The following is a 19,182-nucleotide window of genomic DNA, read 5'->3' on the forward strand; positions in this document are numbered from 1 at the left end:
GCTTCCAAAAGAAAGAAAGCTTTTCAGCTTAGAATAAAAAGCATAATAAAGTCACTGGACTGTGGAGTTAAAATTCAACCTGAACAAGAGTGGAATGTTTTATAGAACTAAAGTGTTAAAATAAATCAGTGTCTGATGTTCTGAGTGCTCTTTCTCATACTCTCTTGCAATAATAAATGAACACTTTACTACAAACTGCCAAGAGTAATTGCTAGGCTTTTTGTTGAGAGTTTTGGGATGAAATTTCTTGCAGTCAAGGATTAGTCTTCAGATGTAAATTTGGTTTAGTTTGAAATCAGAATAAAACAGGCCACTGATTTCAGTTGAGAGAAAAATTCACCTTATGAATATAAATACTCCAAAACAAACTCTTGATAGGAAACAGCCTTTGATTTTATCTGTGTACCAGCTCTCTTTTTTTTTTCTCTTTTTTGAGTTTGTCCTCATTTTGTTCCTTACCTTACCATTGTTTTTGTTGTTTGTATGTTCTGATGTGGGTAGTGGTAGAGAAGAGGAAACCTGTTTCTGACTTCTAATTCATCTGTTTCTGAGAAGCCACCCTAGCCCTTCCTTTGCTGAGTTTTGGATCTTTTATGGAGCCTTGTATTTTAACCCTTTTGGGTCTACAAATCAAGCATGAGAAGAACCAAGTAAGAGATTTTTCTTCTTTTCCTTTGAACAAGATTGGAGAAAGATCAATTAAAACTAGAGTAGTTTGCTTAGGGAAAGAATAAAGCTGTGCTGGTTGTCAAGTAACCTGTGTAATTCAGATAATCAGAGGCGAAAATATGCCATGGGCTAAGCTTCAGTGTGCTTATTAAATTCGACCAATTTTAAAGGAAGTGGTGGGGGAGAAAAAAAGATTGAGGTGCTGTGGTTATATTTCTTTTAAAGAAAACGCCAATTGTTGCTAGAAGTGTTAAGCAGAAAATGCAAAAAAGCTAATGCTAATCTCTGAAAATTAGGAAAATATGTTTCTATGGATTCTTTGAGATCCTTTGGAAAATAAGCTGAAACCTTCTTCTTCCTGCTCCATTTGCTAACGGCAGAGAAGGAAAATGGCATTTTTTTCTGAAAACTGTATTTTGTCTCCTAAAGATGTATGTATGCTGCAGACAAATTGCTAACCTTTGATTGTTTTAACAAGATTACTGTGTCTAAACTAGGTCAAGCTGCAGCCAGTTGTGACATCTCTGTATTACATTTCACTTGACTAGGCTTCATCTTAGGCCCAGTTCTCTTCAACACCCCCATAAATGACTTGGGTACAGTACTCAAACAGATGTTAAGTAAGTTTGCAAATGATCCAAGACTGAGAGGAGCTGCTGACTCCCTCGAAGGCACAGAGGCTTCAGCAAATCAGAGAGATGTGCAACCACCAACAGCTCGGGGAAGTGTCGGACTCTGCATCTGGGATGGGGCAGTCCTGGATTTACAGACAAACTGGGGAACGAGAGGCTGAAAAGCAGCACTGCTGAAAGAGATCTGGGGTTCCAGGTCAATGGCAAGTGGAACACGAGCCAGCAGTGTCCTGGCAGCCCGGAGGGCCAGCCCTGTGCTGGGGACATCAGGGACAGCATCACCAGCCGGGCAAGGGAGGGGATTGTCCTGCTCTGCTCTGCACTGGGGCAGCCTCACCTCCAGTGCTGGGGGCAGATCTGGGTACCAGAGTGTAAGAAAGGCATGAAACCATCAGAGAGTGTCCAAAGGGGGGCAATGAGGATGGTGAAGGGTCAGGAGGAGAAGCCGTGTGAGGAGAGGCTGAGACTGGGGGAACACCTCATTACAGTTACAGCTCTGTGAGGGGAAGCAAAGGGACAGGCACTGATCTCTGCTCTGTGGTGACAGTGACAGGATCTGAGGGAATGGCCCGAAGCTGTGAAAGGGGAGGTTTAGGTTGGATATCAGGAGAAGGTTCTTCCCCAGAGGGTGGTTGGGCACTGAACAGGCTCCCCAGGGCAGTGGTCACAGCACCAGCCTGACAGAGCTCAAGAAGTGTTCGGACAATGCTCTCAGGTACATGGTGTGTGACTCTGGGGTGTGCTGTGCAGGGCCACGAGCTGGACTTTGATGATCCCTGTGGATCCCTTCCAGTTCAGGATATTCTATGATTCTGTTAGATATAACGTTACTGCAGAACTCTAACCTAACCACAAGATCTTACTTCTCTTTTAGGCTTCCTCCCAAAAACAATGTAAATTACATGTCCAGTTTAAAAACATTCTGGTTTCACTGTGTCACTAGTAGTCATTATCAGGTTAAAAAGGAAACCATGATGTTAAAGGAAAACATGATGTTAAATCAATTGCAACATATACTGAGTGTCAGGTATTATGGTATTGTAAGGTTTTGTTTTATGTTTAATTGAGGCCTGGGTATATTAAACTTGGAGTTCCAAGAGATTTCAGCACATGCAGTTTTTAAAATACTGGAAATACTGATTTGATTTTTGTACATGCTTTTAATTCCGTTAACCAATTAAAAATGCCCAGTGAAAATCTTACACTGACATAACTAAATATTATTTATCTAAAAGTAGTAACAAGGATGAGCTATGATTAAGACCTTCTTCCAAACTTACTTTATCAGAGCTACAGTATATGTGAAGTTCTGCAGTAGATCAGACTTTCGGTTCAATAGTTGTAACCTTGCACATTAAAAAAATAATTTAAAAAATCATCTTGAATACTGGATGTTATTTGCTGGAAAAGCAGCAATTCATGGCTAATCAGGATGAAATTAGACTTCCTCACAAGAAAATGTCATTGTATCTGTAATTAAGCAAGAACAGGTTTAGCTTTCTCTATGTATGCATGTATATGTGTACATATAAATAGACATATTTATAGATGTGTACATGTATACATATACACATATACACAGACACATGCATATATCTATATCTATCTATCTACATATATATAAAAATATATATATTTATGTATTGGAAACAAAGAAAAGGTGAACCTCTGTCATGAGGAAAGTGAGGAAAAGTGATGGTTTTGCCTAATTTAAACCATTAATTGTGCACTCTCTTCCTGACTGTTGCTACTTTTTAATTAACAGGTACAACATCCACAGTGCACGGTAAGTACAAGTTTTTCACAAAGTACAACCACTTCAGTTATGTTAATGTAGCATGGTCATGACCTAGAAGCTTGTCAAGCCTTCATGCTGCTAAGTCAAAGCTCTGCTCTTACGAAGTGTAAGGATGTCCACAGCATTGCCCTGAGACCAAGAATTTGAGAACTCTTGAGTATGAAGTTGTGCTGGTTTTACCCTGTGGGGAGGACACACTAAGAAGTTTTTTCCCCATGAGAACTTCCTCTGTGAATTGATAGGACCAGTTGGAGGCTGGTTTAATTGTTGACAGCCTGAAAAACCAATTGGAAAATTCGGTTCTCTCCGTGAATCACATTTGAAGCAAGTAAAGTCCAGGAAAGCTCTGTTGCATTGCCGACCTTTCAAAGGTAACACCGGCCTGGCCCGGGGCAGGCAGGGCTGGGCTCGGGAGCTGCCGGGCCCCGTTTCCAACCAGGAGCCCCGATAACCAAAAAGAATCAAAGCCCATTGCTGGGATCCTCGCCTTTTCCCGGTGTGTCCGTGGCTCGGGGGGCCCTGCCCTTCCCTGCCCCGGCTCGGAGCAGCCCTGGGGTGGCCGAGCCCGCCCGGCCGCCCTCACGGGCTGGGGGGAGGCAGCCGGGCCCGGTTCGGGAGAGCCCCCAGGGCTTTGTGTGCTGGGCAGGGCAGAGGGAGAACCCCCGGGCTGCGGCTGGAGCTGGGGGCGGGCAGCGCCGGGGGAAAGCCATGGACACACGGCCTTGGCACCCATTTCTCCTCTGGATGCGCTTTGCAGTTCTCGTCCTGCCCCTCCAGCGTGGCCCGAGCACCCTGAGATCCTGACACAGCTCCGGCATGGCCTGGCACAGCCCCTGCAACTTCTGGGTGAGGTTTTAACTTTTCCAATGCTCAGATAAGACTTACAGATTTTCCATCTTTCCTGGGGTGAGAGGAAGAAGAACAGAAAAGATACACCAAAGTCAATGAAGCAAAAGCTAAGTTTTTAGATGGAAGGAGAATGAGGAGACACCATGAAGGTTGGCTGAAATATCTTTTTGTAAGTTATATAGGTGGACTGTACTTCACGAAAAAATTCCTTTAAACCATGAAAAGAAGAAAGACATGGGGGGTGGAGCAAGGTGTGAAGTGTTTGAAGAATCCTTTGCCCCGAGGGACAAAAGGGGGATTCCTGTTCCTGGGAATGAAGTGTGAACAGAGAGAAGTGAGCTGGAGAAAAATTTTGCCTTTGAGTAGCTCATCCTTAAAAGTAACACCCCATGACTTTTTAACAGGGCCCGCAACTCAGTTCTGGAAAGACTGTGAAGTGGGAGGAAATTCATGATGGCAGATCCCGGGCGACTTTAAATCATGGAAAAGTGTAGTCAAGAGAGAACTGGCAATTTCCTCTCATGGTAAAAGATCCTTACAGCTAAACAAAAAGAAACTCCTCTCCCTAAAGTGAACTGAAAAAGATTATTTAAGTAAGGAATTGACTGAAGTGTCCCTGTATGTTGTTAAGCTGTAACAAAAGGGGAAAGAAGAACTGGTCTGAAAATCTGTTCTGAATTTAATATCATTATTCTTTGTGTTATTAATAAAGTTTTTTTCTTTATTCCATTTTTAAGTTTTAGGCCTGCTTTACTTTTATTCCTAATCCTATTTCACAATACCAGGTAAATACATTACAATTGGCAAACCTTAAACCATTACAGAAATCTTGGATGCAAGTGAGAAGCATCCTAAATGTAACTGTTGATGTCTTCTGGTATTGGGAGGTCCAGAACTCTTGGCATGACTGTAAACAAGATGAGTGCTAATTGCTTGAGGGTAATGATTTTTCTCCATCTATTGCAAGCTGTATTCCTGCCAACACATGCCGAGATTGCTCTTGCTGCCAGGGCACACTGCTGGCTCATGTTCAGCTTGCTGTCCACCAACATCCCCAAGTTCTTTTCAGCACAGCTGCTCCTCAGCAGTTATAATTATGAGAGGCTATCCTTCCCAAAGGGGCAACGTTTTGCACGTTCCTTCTTGAATTTGCAAGGATGTTCTACGATGAGATGTTGAACTGCACAATTTTCATTGCACATTTTATTTAAAATAAACTTTAAAGAATGTAGGTTTTTTCCCATTGCCAAGGATATTTTATAAAACTGGGAATTACATCCAATTGCTTTTCTAATTACAAATAAGTGTATTTGTTATAGAATCTATTAAAGGTAATAAAAGCAGTAACAACCTAATTATAATTTTTACTGATAAAGTGAACAATAAAACAGCTTCTGAAATTGTCTGATTGATGTTGCTTTTATTTAGTAACCACAACATTGCAAAGAAGTTTGTGTAGTGTGCTTGATTTTCAGATTGGATTTATCACTCTTTCAATGGCTTGGAGAGCTTCTCTTAAGCTGTCTTTACACACTTAGAAGTTTCAGCAGAGCTAAGAGGCTTTTCACAGAACGGCTGGCTTCACTTATGAAGAATAAAAAAAGAATGCATGTCTGAACCTCATGCTCAGTGGAAATTTTGAGGTAGGGACCACAGAGCAGATTGAGGAACTTTTCTTGCTATTATGGTGATGGTGTGACATCACTCAGCCATTTTAAAGCAAAATAACAAAACAAAAAAAATGACTGTCTTTTAAAGTGTTCTGGTTACATGCAAAATTTTGAGTCTGTACCAGACTTTGCTTTCTGAGGAACAAATCTGGAGGTATTTTACCCATATAAAGGAATGGATCATAGCCCTGAAACAGACAATTATAGAGCCTGAGTTCTGTACCGAATGAAATGCTGAGATTGATTTATGCTGGGAGATTTTGTGCAAATTAATAAAAGCATAGAAAACATCCTAATTCAGCAATACATTTTGGTTTGCAGATTTTTTTGAAAGAAGATTTTTGCAGGCATGGAATACAAGTAATTTAAATTATGAGAGTACTGATAACATAAGCTTTGTTGCATCTTTTCTAAAGCAAACCATTCAAGGCATTATCTATGCAGCATAGACAAGAATATCTGACATAAGTGAAATTAAGGAATAAACAGAACATTAAAAGACAGCAGGCTATGAAAACAGGAGTGAGCATGTTGTATACAATTACCTGAAAGCCTAACTAGCCTTTCAGGTTCAGTTTTTAACTCTGTATGTTAGTATCACATGGGTAGTTATTTCTTCTTTTATTTCCCACCACAAAGAATTACCCATCTGGATTTTACAACTCTCTGATGAGGAAATTGGCTCGTTTAGCTAGTTGCTTCAACAGTTCTTCTACTTCCTATAAAAAACCTACTTATTATTTTGAAGCCAAGTGTTCCAGCCATTGAATCTAGATGGTGTCTACCAGAATGAAGATGGGCTCTTGTAAACATGGTATTTGAAACCCTATTACATTTTCCCTTGGTGAAGTAACAAAACCAAGTTCTTCATACTTTCTTATACAAAAAATGATTTCCTACCATTCTTGACATTATTCTCTGAGTATTTTCTAGTTTCAACTATCCTGCTTGAAGCTATAAAAGCTGAACATGATTTAACTGTAACTCTCCTGCTACATCTGAATGCAAAACTACTCAGCATTCCCCCTTCGTAAAAACAAGGACCTCTTTCATGTCTGGGTCACAGCTGGGCTGGGAATTCAAAAATCTCTTGAATAACTCTTGTAATACTTAGCTATACTCAAGTAGTAACTGTTGAAAAAATAGATTGCAATTGTCAGGGCATACATTCTTTGCTTTGTAAATTATACCCGTACTTCCCCACAGAGTACATGCTCACTGCATGAAGCTTGGCACTTCACACAACCTACTTCACTTGTTACTATTTTACACTGGTCTGCAATCTGCACATTTCAAACACTATGAGTAATGATTCTATGTCCCATTCTGGATCACAGGTAAAATATATGAACAGTGTATGAAAAAGGAGGAATACTTGAAGAATCTTACCTAAATAGCAATTTATGATTTCCAGTAGCTGAAGCTTCTTCCTTAGGTTTATGAACTGTAGGGAAGGCTTTTTGGGAAGATAATATTTTTTATCTTTTATGGAGATCTCCATGTACACAAAGCCAGAGTTAAATACTTAGTATTTAAAGCTGGTTTTTAATTAGAAACTAAATGGAACAAAATAAATAATTGAAAGACTATAAAACATACAAAAGGCAGAGAACTAAATTGCAATTCTTTTCTATTCATGCAATATTTTAATATGGAGTAAAAAGCCAAATTCTTGTGTGAATATATACATGTTATGTTTAAAAAATATTAGGGACGGAACTAAACAAATTGTATATGTTATGTGAAGAAATTATGGTAAAAAGAATAATTTATATGCATATCATAAAGTCTGTTACATGTAAAACAAGGATGTTGAGGTTTTAGCATGGTTTGTGGGGACACAACAAAGTTACATTTGTTTCTGTGCTGGTTAGCACAAAATACGTAGACTGAAGAGACATTAACATTTTTTTGCCTGAAGTGATAAGCTGACTGGGTTGTATTCGGAGATTCATATATCACATAGCTTTGATCTGCTACCCCTAGACTTTCCATTCAAAATGTGACTGTCTTTAATCAACAATGAAATAAACCTGCTATTATTGACATCAGGTTCTAAAAATCTAAAAAAATATTTGCTGCCAGATACATTTATTTATCTGGTCTCTTAGTTGTTGCCTAAAGATTCCTCATTTTTCATATGATGCTACTGCTTTCTTGATACAGAATTGCTTTATAACTCAAAAAGGCAATCCTCACAGGTAACATCATCATACATGGGTACTATACTGTCTCATGCATACTTGGCTAAAAATAATAAATATATATTAAAATAAAAAAATATTCAGATACTATATGCAGATAGCATTCTCAGCAAAGGGTAAAGGTTTGTGGTTCCCTGTGGGCTATATGAATTCGATGGGATTATTTTTATTCTTAACATCATATGTTCAAATACTTCGCTGAATCACACCAGAGGAAAGAACCTTCCAACATTTTGTGCAATTTTTATGAAGGTAATGATGAATGCAGAAAAAATATACTCCAGAATGACGGAGCAGTGTTCAGATACAAGCTACTAAGACAGTGTAGAACGCTGAAGGTTTGGCAATATCTTGGGCAGCTGACAGACTAAAAATTAGACCCTAATACTGAGTTCTGGTAATCACAGTGTACTGGTTTGAAAAGCAAAACCAGTGAGACTTCAAGTCAGTAATACAATTTTTAATAGGAAAGAGGAAAAAAGAGAAAAAAAAAACCAAAATACATGCAATAATAAAAATAAAACCACTGACAGAGTCAGAATACAACCTGATACCCTGTCAGTCAGGGTGCTGGTGCAGTTTTCCTCCAAAGGGTCCAGCGATGATGTGGGAAAAGCCTGATTCTTCCTCTGGAATCCAGTGGAAAAAGGCTGCCTTTGGCGTTCTAAACCTCAGTTTTTATCTCGGTAGGAAAGGCTTGGCTCGTCCTCCTGGCTGGAGCATCTCCCAATGGGATGATGAAATCTTATCAGTTATACAGTAGGACTCAATGGCCCATTAACAGAAGATACTTCCCACAGAGATAAGGATGATCACCCTTCTCAGATGGTAATAGAATATTTATGCTGTATTGTAAACCAGGACACACAGTTACTAGTTTCCTATGTTTAGTCTTCAATAAATTTGACACTGTAGATCAGAGGAGTACCAGAATACCACTGAAAACTGAGGGGTGTTTTTATGCATCTCCATTTTCAACTCCAGGGGAATTATTTACAAAGAATGTTCTGAAATGTATGTCACTAAGGTCCATGAAAAAATAGTTCCTGAAAATTTACAGTCAGCCATCACTAGACACAAGAGAATGGAGAAATTGCATAAAACTGCATTTGAACACAAAGATCCTATTATCCAGGAAAAACAGTAAGACTCAGATTTCGTATAGAGAAAGAAACATCCACTTCAGCTGTAAGGATGGAAAGTGTTTGACCAAGACTCTGCTTAATCTGCCACAGAAGACAACATTCTCTAGGTATCATGGTGTGCTATAAATATTTTTAGACAAGCACCTATCACACATGAAAATCTTCAGCATGTGTCTGTAGTATATGGTGCCCTTGAACTGTGTCAATAAAAAAAGAACAGGCAGGTCTCTAGCAGGTGGCAGAGTTGAGATGTACTGCAAGGTTAGAAATAGAAAGGTTCAATGGCAAAGATTCATCATCTCCACTGTCAACAAACACTCAGTTTTCATGAACATGATGCCCAGTTTATCCTGGTCTTAGAGAAAATACTGTTTGCATTTATTTTATTAGCTAGAAATTGCAATGTGTTTTAAAAGATTAATTGATCACAGCATTTAACTTATTAAAATTAATTAATTAATAAACTATACATATTAAAAAGGCTGAATAGATATCTTAGTGCATTTAGAAGAACTAGACATTCTTTTATTGAAAAAACATCACTTAAGACAATACCATCTCTATTTAAGTTCAAAAATTGGTTTAATTTTATTTAGAAATATCATCAGACTATTTAAGATGAGCAAACCATAACTTTCCCTGTTGGTGGTTTTGTTGCTTTTTTAAAATTTAAAGTAACAGGAAATGTGTAGTTGGAATGGGGTTTTTCTCTTCCAACAATAAACAAAAAAACTTTTCTCATGGAAGAGAGGACTGGACCTGTAAGACACATTTCTTACAGACTTTGAGGAAAAAGATTTCTTAATGTTCATGAACATTATTTTTTCATACATTGATGTCTTCACATGTGTTTTGTTCCCTATCAGTAGATTGTGCTTCTTTGGATCTTTGGAGAAAGACTTTAATATCCTGTGAAAAGGAAAAAAAGAAATATTAAAAGTAATTTCATGTTGCAGCCTGAAAACTGCAGTAATAACACCTTAAAACTTGCAGTAATAACACCGGTCTCTCCATGGGGTGAGCTTTCCACTGACTAGATTATGGTGAAAAACTAACTTTAGTGGAGGTAAATTACACATTCCCCACATTACAGACAACGTCTTCCAGCAGGGCACTGGAACTCATTCAGCTGAGGTGCTGTAATATCACTGAGATGATGTTTTCATGTTATCCACAGGACTTCATTGCCTTTGGTGGTTTTACAAAACAACACCGTGATAAAATGCAACTCTTAAACAGAGATCTTAAACATAGCTTAATATTGGTAAAGAGAGATATCAAGACTGTTGTTTAAACCAGTAAATGTTATTCAGAACATACAAAGACAAATTCTTCAATTAAGAAGTGTTTTTTTTAATATGCCATATTTCAGACTGAACTTTAACAATTCCAGGCAATAATAAGTAACTAACACTTGGAATAATATATACCCTCAGTAGGTTAATTGTGTGCTTAATTCTTTATAACATATTGTCTGATATGTTATTTTCAATTTTGTATTAGCAGAATCTTCTCCATTTCCCATTTCACTACTATTATCCATTATAGTATGTGTAAGTAGGATGAACAAGGAATTTCTGTTTTAAAATAATAACATGCTGAGCATTCAATACAAAGACAAATATATAACTTTCTAGAATTTTCTGATAATGTCAGAATACACATTTTTTCCTATAGAATAATCAACTGTCAGATTTTTTATATACACACAGTATTTTTATATACATGTAGTCCAATATATATTTTGTGCATATTTTGAAGATACAACTTTTTCAAAAGCAGCAACTGTCTATATGCAATGATACCTCACAAACTTGCAAAATATCAGAAGCATTTCAGTGAATACAAAACTATGCTAGAAAAAATATTACCAGTCCTTGGTTTTAGAAGGTTGCACTAGTATTTATCTTTGACTATAGGAAACACTCCAGTATCCAGTATCAGAAGGCATTTTTCAGCAAACTGAGTCAGAAAAAATAGTTTCAATCCTGATTCGATAAAAATAAATGCAGTACTAAATACTGTCAAAAACTGGAGATAGAGTGTTCCAACAGCTTTACTATGTCTGCCTTTAATGAAGGAAACATTTTTTCTTATATTAACACATATTAATATTTCTTTAATATAAGAAACAACATCTTTCATGTACATTAAATTTTCTAAGGTTACTTAGGAATGGGATACATGATCAAGTGAAGCGTAACATATGTCTCTTTTTTAAATGAGGTACTTAAACACTGAGTTAGATTTTCCTTTTCTTGCACACTGGGACATTTAAACCACCACATGAAAAAAGCTTCTCAGGTTTCATAAGTATTATAGTTACAGCTATGACTAGACAGTGATTCAGCAGTGCTTTTTTTTTCTGTCAAAACCTTGATACATGGTCCAGTTCATAAGATGTATCTAATATAATCTGCATGAACTCTTCCTATGACAAGAGTTTTTACTTTGTGAAATGATATATGGAGTTCTGAATATTTGTTGTGGGATATTAAATGGCTGCTGTGGATATAGTTCTTCAACATACCAATACATGTTTTTTTTCATAGAGGCATGTTAACTATACATTAATAGGAATCCTGTTTCAGTGGAACTCCTATCTGAAAGAATATCTGAATTATGTTACTGAAATGATCAACAGGATGAACACTAACAGCAGTAACCACATGACAATTAATTTAGATGGAACAAGCATAATGCAAGGGCCTGTGCTAAATGTATTCAAAACATGAACACCTAGAAATATGATGTGATATTCCTCTCATCAAAAACAGGGCTTTTTTCAAAGGGCTATTCAGGATTTGGGAGCAGAATAAGAAATGTAATACAATTTATCCAATGCATAATATTTTTGATATTATTAAACTGAATGCTAATTATCAAACTACCTTATCTTCAGTAATTATAACAAATACTGCATTAAATATTAAGGATTAGAGAATCAGAATATATCCCAGACTCTTTCTTTAAATTTATCATGATAAAAATGCAGAATTACTAAAATATGTGGTTGTTTCTGTATTACCATATCTGTGACAGTCTCAGAACAGATGAAAAATTGTAACAATAAATAATACAAGGGCTAAAGAAAACCCCTTAACTGACCAAATCAAATACACGAACACATGCAGTAGGAAAAGCAGACTGCTTGTTTCTCCCATCTGAATCAGCTGGTCTAATAAAAATCCTCTCTCATTTATTATTAAAGTTATTTAAAGAAAATTTAATTGAGCATATAATGAACTGTCTTCATAAACATAGAAACGTGTCATCTGCCTATTCTCAAGGAATAAATTTCATCTAATAAGTGAAATAAATGTGTTGATAATGGCAAACAGTTGAAAATTCTAGTTAGGAGCAGAAAATCTTGTAATCAGGACATAAGGGACAAGATAAAAAAGTAATAGAATTTCTGGGCATATTAATTTGTACACATTTGTACTAAGGCTGACAGAAAGGTCACCATCATGTAGGATGCTGCCAGCCCACTAACAAAGAAAACAAAATCCCTGCAAAAGACAATACATCTCACATGGAAAAGATATTTTTTGAGATATGACAGAAAATAATGAAGTTGAACAGCTCATCAAGATCCAAAACAATCAGGCATCCTAACTTAAATTTGAAAACTTGTAAGCTAAACATTCCCTTTACAGTTTTCAGCAAAACATTTTACTTTCTGATGTTTATGACTACATTAGTAAAAACATTTTAACTTTTAGAAACCACACCCTGACTTGCTATATTTATCTTGTAAAAGATCTCAAAATAACAGCACTGTGGTTGACTTTCATTTTTTATAGACATCTCTTGTGGAGAATTTCTGCAAAAATAATTGATGCTAAAAATATTGTCTTGGAAAGAAAAAAAGTTCAGCTGTTCCCCAAATATGGAATTGATACAGGTAAAATCTTCCTGGAGTCTGTATGTAATAGACCAGAATTGTAACATACTTAAAACAATGGCTGCTGGGTCTCTATGCCTGTTTGCTGGTGTATATAACACTTTTTTTGTAAACCTGAATGTTGATTACATGCATGGAAAAAACGTCAGTGTTTAACAGTACAGTGAAGGAATGAAATAGATGGGGTTTAAGTACAGAAACCATACAGTACCATATTTGAGATACAGTCAGTATAAGCCTTTTCAAGAGGAAATTTTAAGTATTACAAATGAGAACTGAAGCTCTGCATCACCTAACTGTTGAGTCAGGAGATATTGGCACCAGCAGAACCTGCCAAGTGTGTGGTAAATGTCTCATTTAAATGGAATGATACCAATTTATAAACAAGATGTGGGAACTCCTCTGGGCTAGAATATGTCCAGGCTAGAACAGAAACCCTCAGTTACTACCAAGATTCATATACACTATCTTACAGCTTTTTCATTTTTCAATTTTTATACCTCAACTGCCCTGAATGTATCTTATCAGCCAGTAATAACACAGGTAACTGATGGTAGCTAATACAATTTAAACATGCACTACAATCTACTCTGTAGACTATGTAACAAATTTCCACCAAAAAATGGTAAAGGAAAATCAGAAATTTTAATAAAGAATAAATAGGGGGCATTTTATTTTCAGCTATGGCCAGTGTGAAAATATTTTTTAAAAAGAGTCCCTGTAAATTGCCTAGCACATGGATATGGCTTTATTCAATTTATATCTTAATTAAGTTTTTCTTTTAGCTTTCATCACATTTGGCCTTCATGAAGAGCCTGCATTATATTAAACGCTACAAAGTCAGTGAGCATTTGTGTAAACAACAGTTCTTGAGGTGGAACACATCTAGAGAGCTGGTTTAAAATGCTTAGGTCTACAAGAAATTCAGTGAGACTGGATAAAAAGTCAGATTAGAAAATGTAATATCCAATTAAATTAAAATAGTTAGGAAGAAAGAGTGGGGAAGGGAGGAATGATAATATTGCATAATATTGTCATAATAATATTGCATAGCATCTCTCTTCCCAAATTGTCTGAGACATCAGTATAGGCAGGATGAAAACACATGGATAGTTATAATCTTCAATTTTATTGTCTTATCTTTGTCTTACATTTTTCTGTCACCTTCTACTGTACCAAGTGAATTTTTAACCCTCACTTTTTCTGAGTAAATATATTCTTTTACTATTATATTTTATATTTTACTAACAATGATTATGAGTGATATAGTAAGTGCTGGGCAATTCACATCCTACAAGTGAGGAATATAATTAAGAAATTAGCAAGTTACTCCTAAACTATCATGTACCTTATTCAGGTTTACATTTGGTGGGACACCATGGGGGTGATCATCTAAAACTTGTGAAGACTGTTTATATTTGCTGTGGGACATACACATGCAAGCATCCTCTCGTCTTCTCATGCTATTTCTTACACCCTGTCTATCAAGTACTTTTGCCATAGTTTGATACTTTAAATAAGGTGATTCTCTGGCTCAAACTTGCCTTTTTTGCAATTGTTTTAATGCATGTTTAAACATACGTGCAGGCAGCAGGGAAGCTCCAGAGAATGGCAGGGACCTGTACACTTGGACCTGTACTGCCTCTTTATGCCCTTTCTTGCTGCCTGGGTGGCCTGGGATGGAATGGGATCTACCATATATCCTACAGTATCCTGCAGTATGATCCTGTTGGGAGGATAATTCAACCAGACTCCTTTCTACAGATGGTGAGAAAGGCAAAGCTTTATCAGACAAGGAAGTGGAAAACCTGTAGGCAGTTCCAGGCCAGCAAGGCTTGTACAAAAAACAGGTCAGAAAGCAGCCCAGTCTTTGATGGATGGAATTGTCACAGAAAACAAAAAACCTGATCTACCTTACAGCTGCTGGGCTATATAGCTGATCTACATTGGAAATTGACAGTATTTACATTAATTACATGTACATTTCTGGGATAATGCAAACTTAAGCATGTGTGCTTACAGTCTTTGTGTCCCAGACAAGAATACTTACAGGAAGTTTGTATTCTTGGCATGTATTGATCAAATCTTCCATGAAAGGATGCTTCAAAAGGACTTCAACTGAAATGGGTGTCAGATCTTCAGCACCTAATTCTTGGTACATCTTGGTAAAATTCTTTATGTAAAAATAATATGCAGTCAATTTATTGTTAAAAAATTGTGGAAAAGCAAAGATCACAGCATTTTTCTAAACATGATGCAAGCTACAGAAACATTCTTGAATCAATCTGCCTACCTTATAATAACTTTCTGCCTTCTTCAGACAGCTAAATCTATGATAATCTTCATCTTTACTTCCACCAGTATGAAATACTTTGAATAGAGATGCCACTGAAATAATTCCTTCACCTGTGTAACTCAAGACTTCTTTTTCATCCTCTGTTAAAGTATTTTCACTTGACAGTATGTTGGGGCTTGAAGAATCCTAAAAATTTAGGCACAGGTATCATACTTGGAGATAAACAGTCTGTAAGCAGATGATCTGTTTCAGTTAAACACCCATCAAGAACCAATGGATTGCAATTCCAAACTTCAGTTCTTAAAAAACAAAAGTCATTGCATCATACAAAACTATCTACTGCACCATAGGATGGAGGAATAAATCCTGACAGTTCAGAAGTATCCAAAATATTGGCATTACCAGAATTTAATAGACAGCTTTTTCCAGGAATGTGGCCAGCATTGCACAGAAAAACTTTCTCAGAGCATATTTCTCAGAGCAACAAAACATAAAAATGTTTAATAGTTATAAACTGCAATACCAAGAACTTTGTGTTTATTTAAGGAGTAAACTTGGTAATTCTGGATGATCACATTAAAAAAAAAAAACCAGATTAATTTTCTAGTCTAAATCTAGTCACTGCAAGAACTGTTTTGGCCAACAGTTAACCAGATCTCCACAGAAATATGTATTTCCTAGTTCTTGCAAAAAATTAAGTTTACTTTCAGCAAGAAATTAGGTAATTTTGTGGTGATACTAGAGCTGGTTGAAGAGAAAAATACTCGAAAAACTAAGCAAAAAAAAACCCCTGCTGTAGAGATTTGTGAGCACAAAGATGAGAAAGGACCTCACAAAGGTGAACAGTGCTTTGACTAGATCATGTCACAGTGTAGGCTAACCACTAGCAACAGGAAATGGCATGTAATTTCTTTCTAAAAACCATTTCTTTCCTCATTAGGAGGGAGAGACTGCTGAGGTTCAGTTACACTTGTGCTACGTGCCTTGGGCCTTAATATATTTCACTTTTAACACAGAAGGAGTGGAGTCATTTACAGTCTTTTTAACGCACAGTAATCAAGATTACAGAAATATCAGCACTGAAGTTTTTCAGTCTCTCATTGCATTGCTTACACTCAGCTGTGAGACCTAAACAACCACTAATAACATTATTTAGACTTATACCAAACTTAGTAAAAGAAATCTCAAGAATATCTTGGAGCTTCTCTTAACAACATGAAGACTTCAGATGTATTTCTGCAGGCAGGTACCAATGAGAAGTCATTACAATTATTAGCACAGAACAAGAAAAAGAGGCAAATTAGGTGAAATTCTGTAAGTGTCTATATATGAGCCAGCTACCTAAGGTGTAAAACTACTTAGAGATGCGCTAGATAGCTCTTTATATTTCACTTATGAATGTTGCATGGATAATATTTACTCAATTTCCAGTACCTGGAGTGAGAACTGGGATATTTAGATCACATGTAAACACCCGCAGGGAAACAAAGATTTAGGTTCTTAATTTGATGCTGAAAAGCAATTTGGATGTCTTCAGGACTCTGTGCATTTGATGGAGCTTGGCTCAAACATGATACAATATCAATGCACCATTTCCTTTTTGCCCCCTTGTGTTTGTGGAATAACCTTAATGACATTCTGTCTTTACTAAATCCTATAGAGAAAAGTCATTCACTTCAGTGGTGTGGGATTTCTTTTGTTGTCTTTTTTCCATATTCAACATTATCATTTAAGTGCATAGGCATGGAACACAAGGCATAAGAAGAAAGAAAATATTAAAATGCTGTTTTAAAATCAGTCCAGTGATTCTGTGCACCAGCCTAGACAACTATAAAGTCAAAGAGAATCCACACAAACAAGATTTATTTAATATCTAGCTCTTGGTTATTCCTAAGTTTCTGAGGGACTCTTCAAGGTGAAGTAGGTACTCAATCTGTCTGTTCAGTACTCTGGAACGTACATCAGACATAGCCCAAATTAACAGAGACAATGCCTTGAGTGAGAAAGCAGGCATGAGGAAATGCTCAAGTTAGATGGGACATCTTTCTCCTTAGAGATCCAGTCAGTTCTGGGCTGAAGGCAAATGCTCCCCTGCACTTGTAACTCACAGCCTTAAGAAGATGACACATAGATGTTAATGCCAATGTTCTTTCTTATATCCTATCAAACTTCCAACCAAATAGATCAAACCAAGCAGAAAATGGCAAAGATCAGAACAGGTTGTGTAGCTTTGTATCCAAGGAGATGAAAGTTAGAACTTGCCACCAAAATATGAGAAATTAATACCACAATATCTAATTGGGAGCATTCTATGCTCTCCTTCTTCCTATGAAATGTGGAAAGTCTTACTGTTTTATTGTCTTACTCAGTCTCTCCAGTGTACAAAAACTATGTTGTGCCAAACAAAACACAGGGAAGTACAATAACTTCTGTCATTTGAAATTATAAAATGCTATTTTTCATATGTATATGATTATCCTGTGTAGTAGAATAATGCCTTTTCTATACTGTTTCTAGAGATCTCAATTGTACTTTAAGTCCTGGGAGAATGTTGGAGTCACTGTGGTTGTGACAGGGCAGTGAATCATATTATTATCTTGGGCAGTAACCTCTTTCCAAGGTGTGTACAGATAAATAATTTATGTCTTAAAAAATGACTTAGACTTCAATAAATGTAAGTGTTCACTAATAAGTAACTGATATATGCAGTGGACTAATTTCAGTTTTAAGACTTTAACAATAAAAAACGTACTCCAAAATACTAATAAATGATGAGTTTCATTTGATGTAACAATACATTAATCGTGGCTGAAAAAATAATTTTAAAATTACTCCGTATGAAACTAGGTACTATTAAACCTTCTGGTTTACAAATAAACCTAAACACTTAGAAATAACACAACAGAGGTGTGTCTGAACACCCCATAGAAACTTAGAGGAAAATAAAGTAAGACCAGCAATAATACCAGATCTTGCATCTTGAGATAACATTACTAGAAGTCACACTGCAGTCTAATTCCAGGCGACTGGCAACTGGTCAGTTAGGCAAAAAAATTACTTCCATGCATAGGCACAAGGAGTAATCACCAGTAAATATCTTAAATTTTCATTATTGGCATGCAAATTTACAGACTTTTGAAAGAATCCATCTGAATATTATTACCAATTCAATATTCCCATTAATTCAGTGAGACTACTTGTAAGTAGTCTCAGGATAAGCAAATATAGAGAAATCTAGTTAATTGATAATTCAAAGGTATTACTACTATTCTCCAGTATTTTTCTGTAATATTTTACCACACATGGGAGAGAAGCTTCCTTTTTTCTGTGAATGTATGTTCCAGCAGCAATGCTAAGTGCTCTGTATACACCTTCAACTGGATCAGAGTGGGAGGCGAAATAAAGCAGCATCTCAATATAGTCCAGCAGAGCAGGGTCTTTTTTGGTATCCGCAAACAAACTGAAAAAAAACTAGAAAAGGGCAAAACCAGGCAAATTAATTTCTATAAGTGGAATTAAATGAAATACAAATCAAGACTATAGAGAAAAGGATGAAACACAGTAATTACTGCTAAGAGCTACTATACTTAAGGACATGTTGAGACTGCACAAATCAAGTCTGTGATAATCATAAATGTGTGTTAAGTAATTCAAGGAAACAGAAACTGAGTTTCTCAGAAAATGGAGAAATCAATAAAACCTTGTATCATGACAAATATGTTCAAAGCATTTTTTGTATTCAGGTTATTATTACCCTCCTCTTTCATGGAAAATTTTATGAGCTCAGATGCAGTGATAATTTGCTTCCTATTCTTTACAAAGCTGGTTGCTGTGTAGCAAAATTAATGTCATTCAACCAAGAACAGGAGTAATTAAGTCTTTCTGAGCAGACTATGATTTAGAATACTCAGGGCTGACTCTTGGATTCCTCTTTACATTATTCTGAAGCACCACTTGACCGGAAAAAAACATTAAAAAAAAAAGCACTTATTGAAGAAAAAAAGAGACCAAA

At 36.4% G+C, this 19,182-nt stretch overlaps 1 protein-coding gene across 1 annotated transcript in view; it reads right to left on the minus strand.

The window, feature by feature from the left end:
- Window positions 1-9,792: 9,792 nt before the first annotated feature.
- SPEF2 (sperm flagellar 2) overlaps window positions 9,793-19,182 on the minus strand; it is a 74,039-nt gene continuing 64,649 nt past the window's right edge. Inside the window, exons 31-34 of the mRNA XM_062512794.1 lie at window positions 18,468-18,641; window positions 15,168-15,356; window positions 14,925-15,047; window positions 9,793-9,876 (exon numbers count right to left, since the gene is read on the minus strand). Coding sequence (XP_062368778.1) covers window positions 9,793-9,876; window positions 14,925-15,047; window positions 15,168-15,356; window positions 18,468-18,641 — 570 coding nt within the window. The remainder of the gene's footprint in view (window positions 9,877-14,924; window positions 15,048-15,167; window positions 15,357-18,467; window positions 18,642-19,182) is intronic.

This window comes from Cinclus cinclus, chromosome Z, assembly GCF_963662255.1.
Source record: "Cinclus cinclus chromosome Z, bCinCin1.1, whole genome shotgun sequence".
In the NCBI taxonomy this organism is placed as follows: Eukaryota; Metazoa; Chordata; class Aves; order Passeriformes; family Cinclidae; genus Cinclus; species Cinclus cinclus.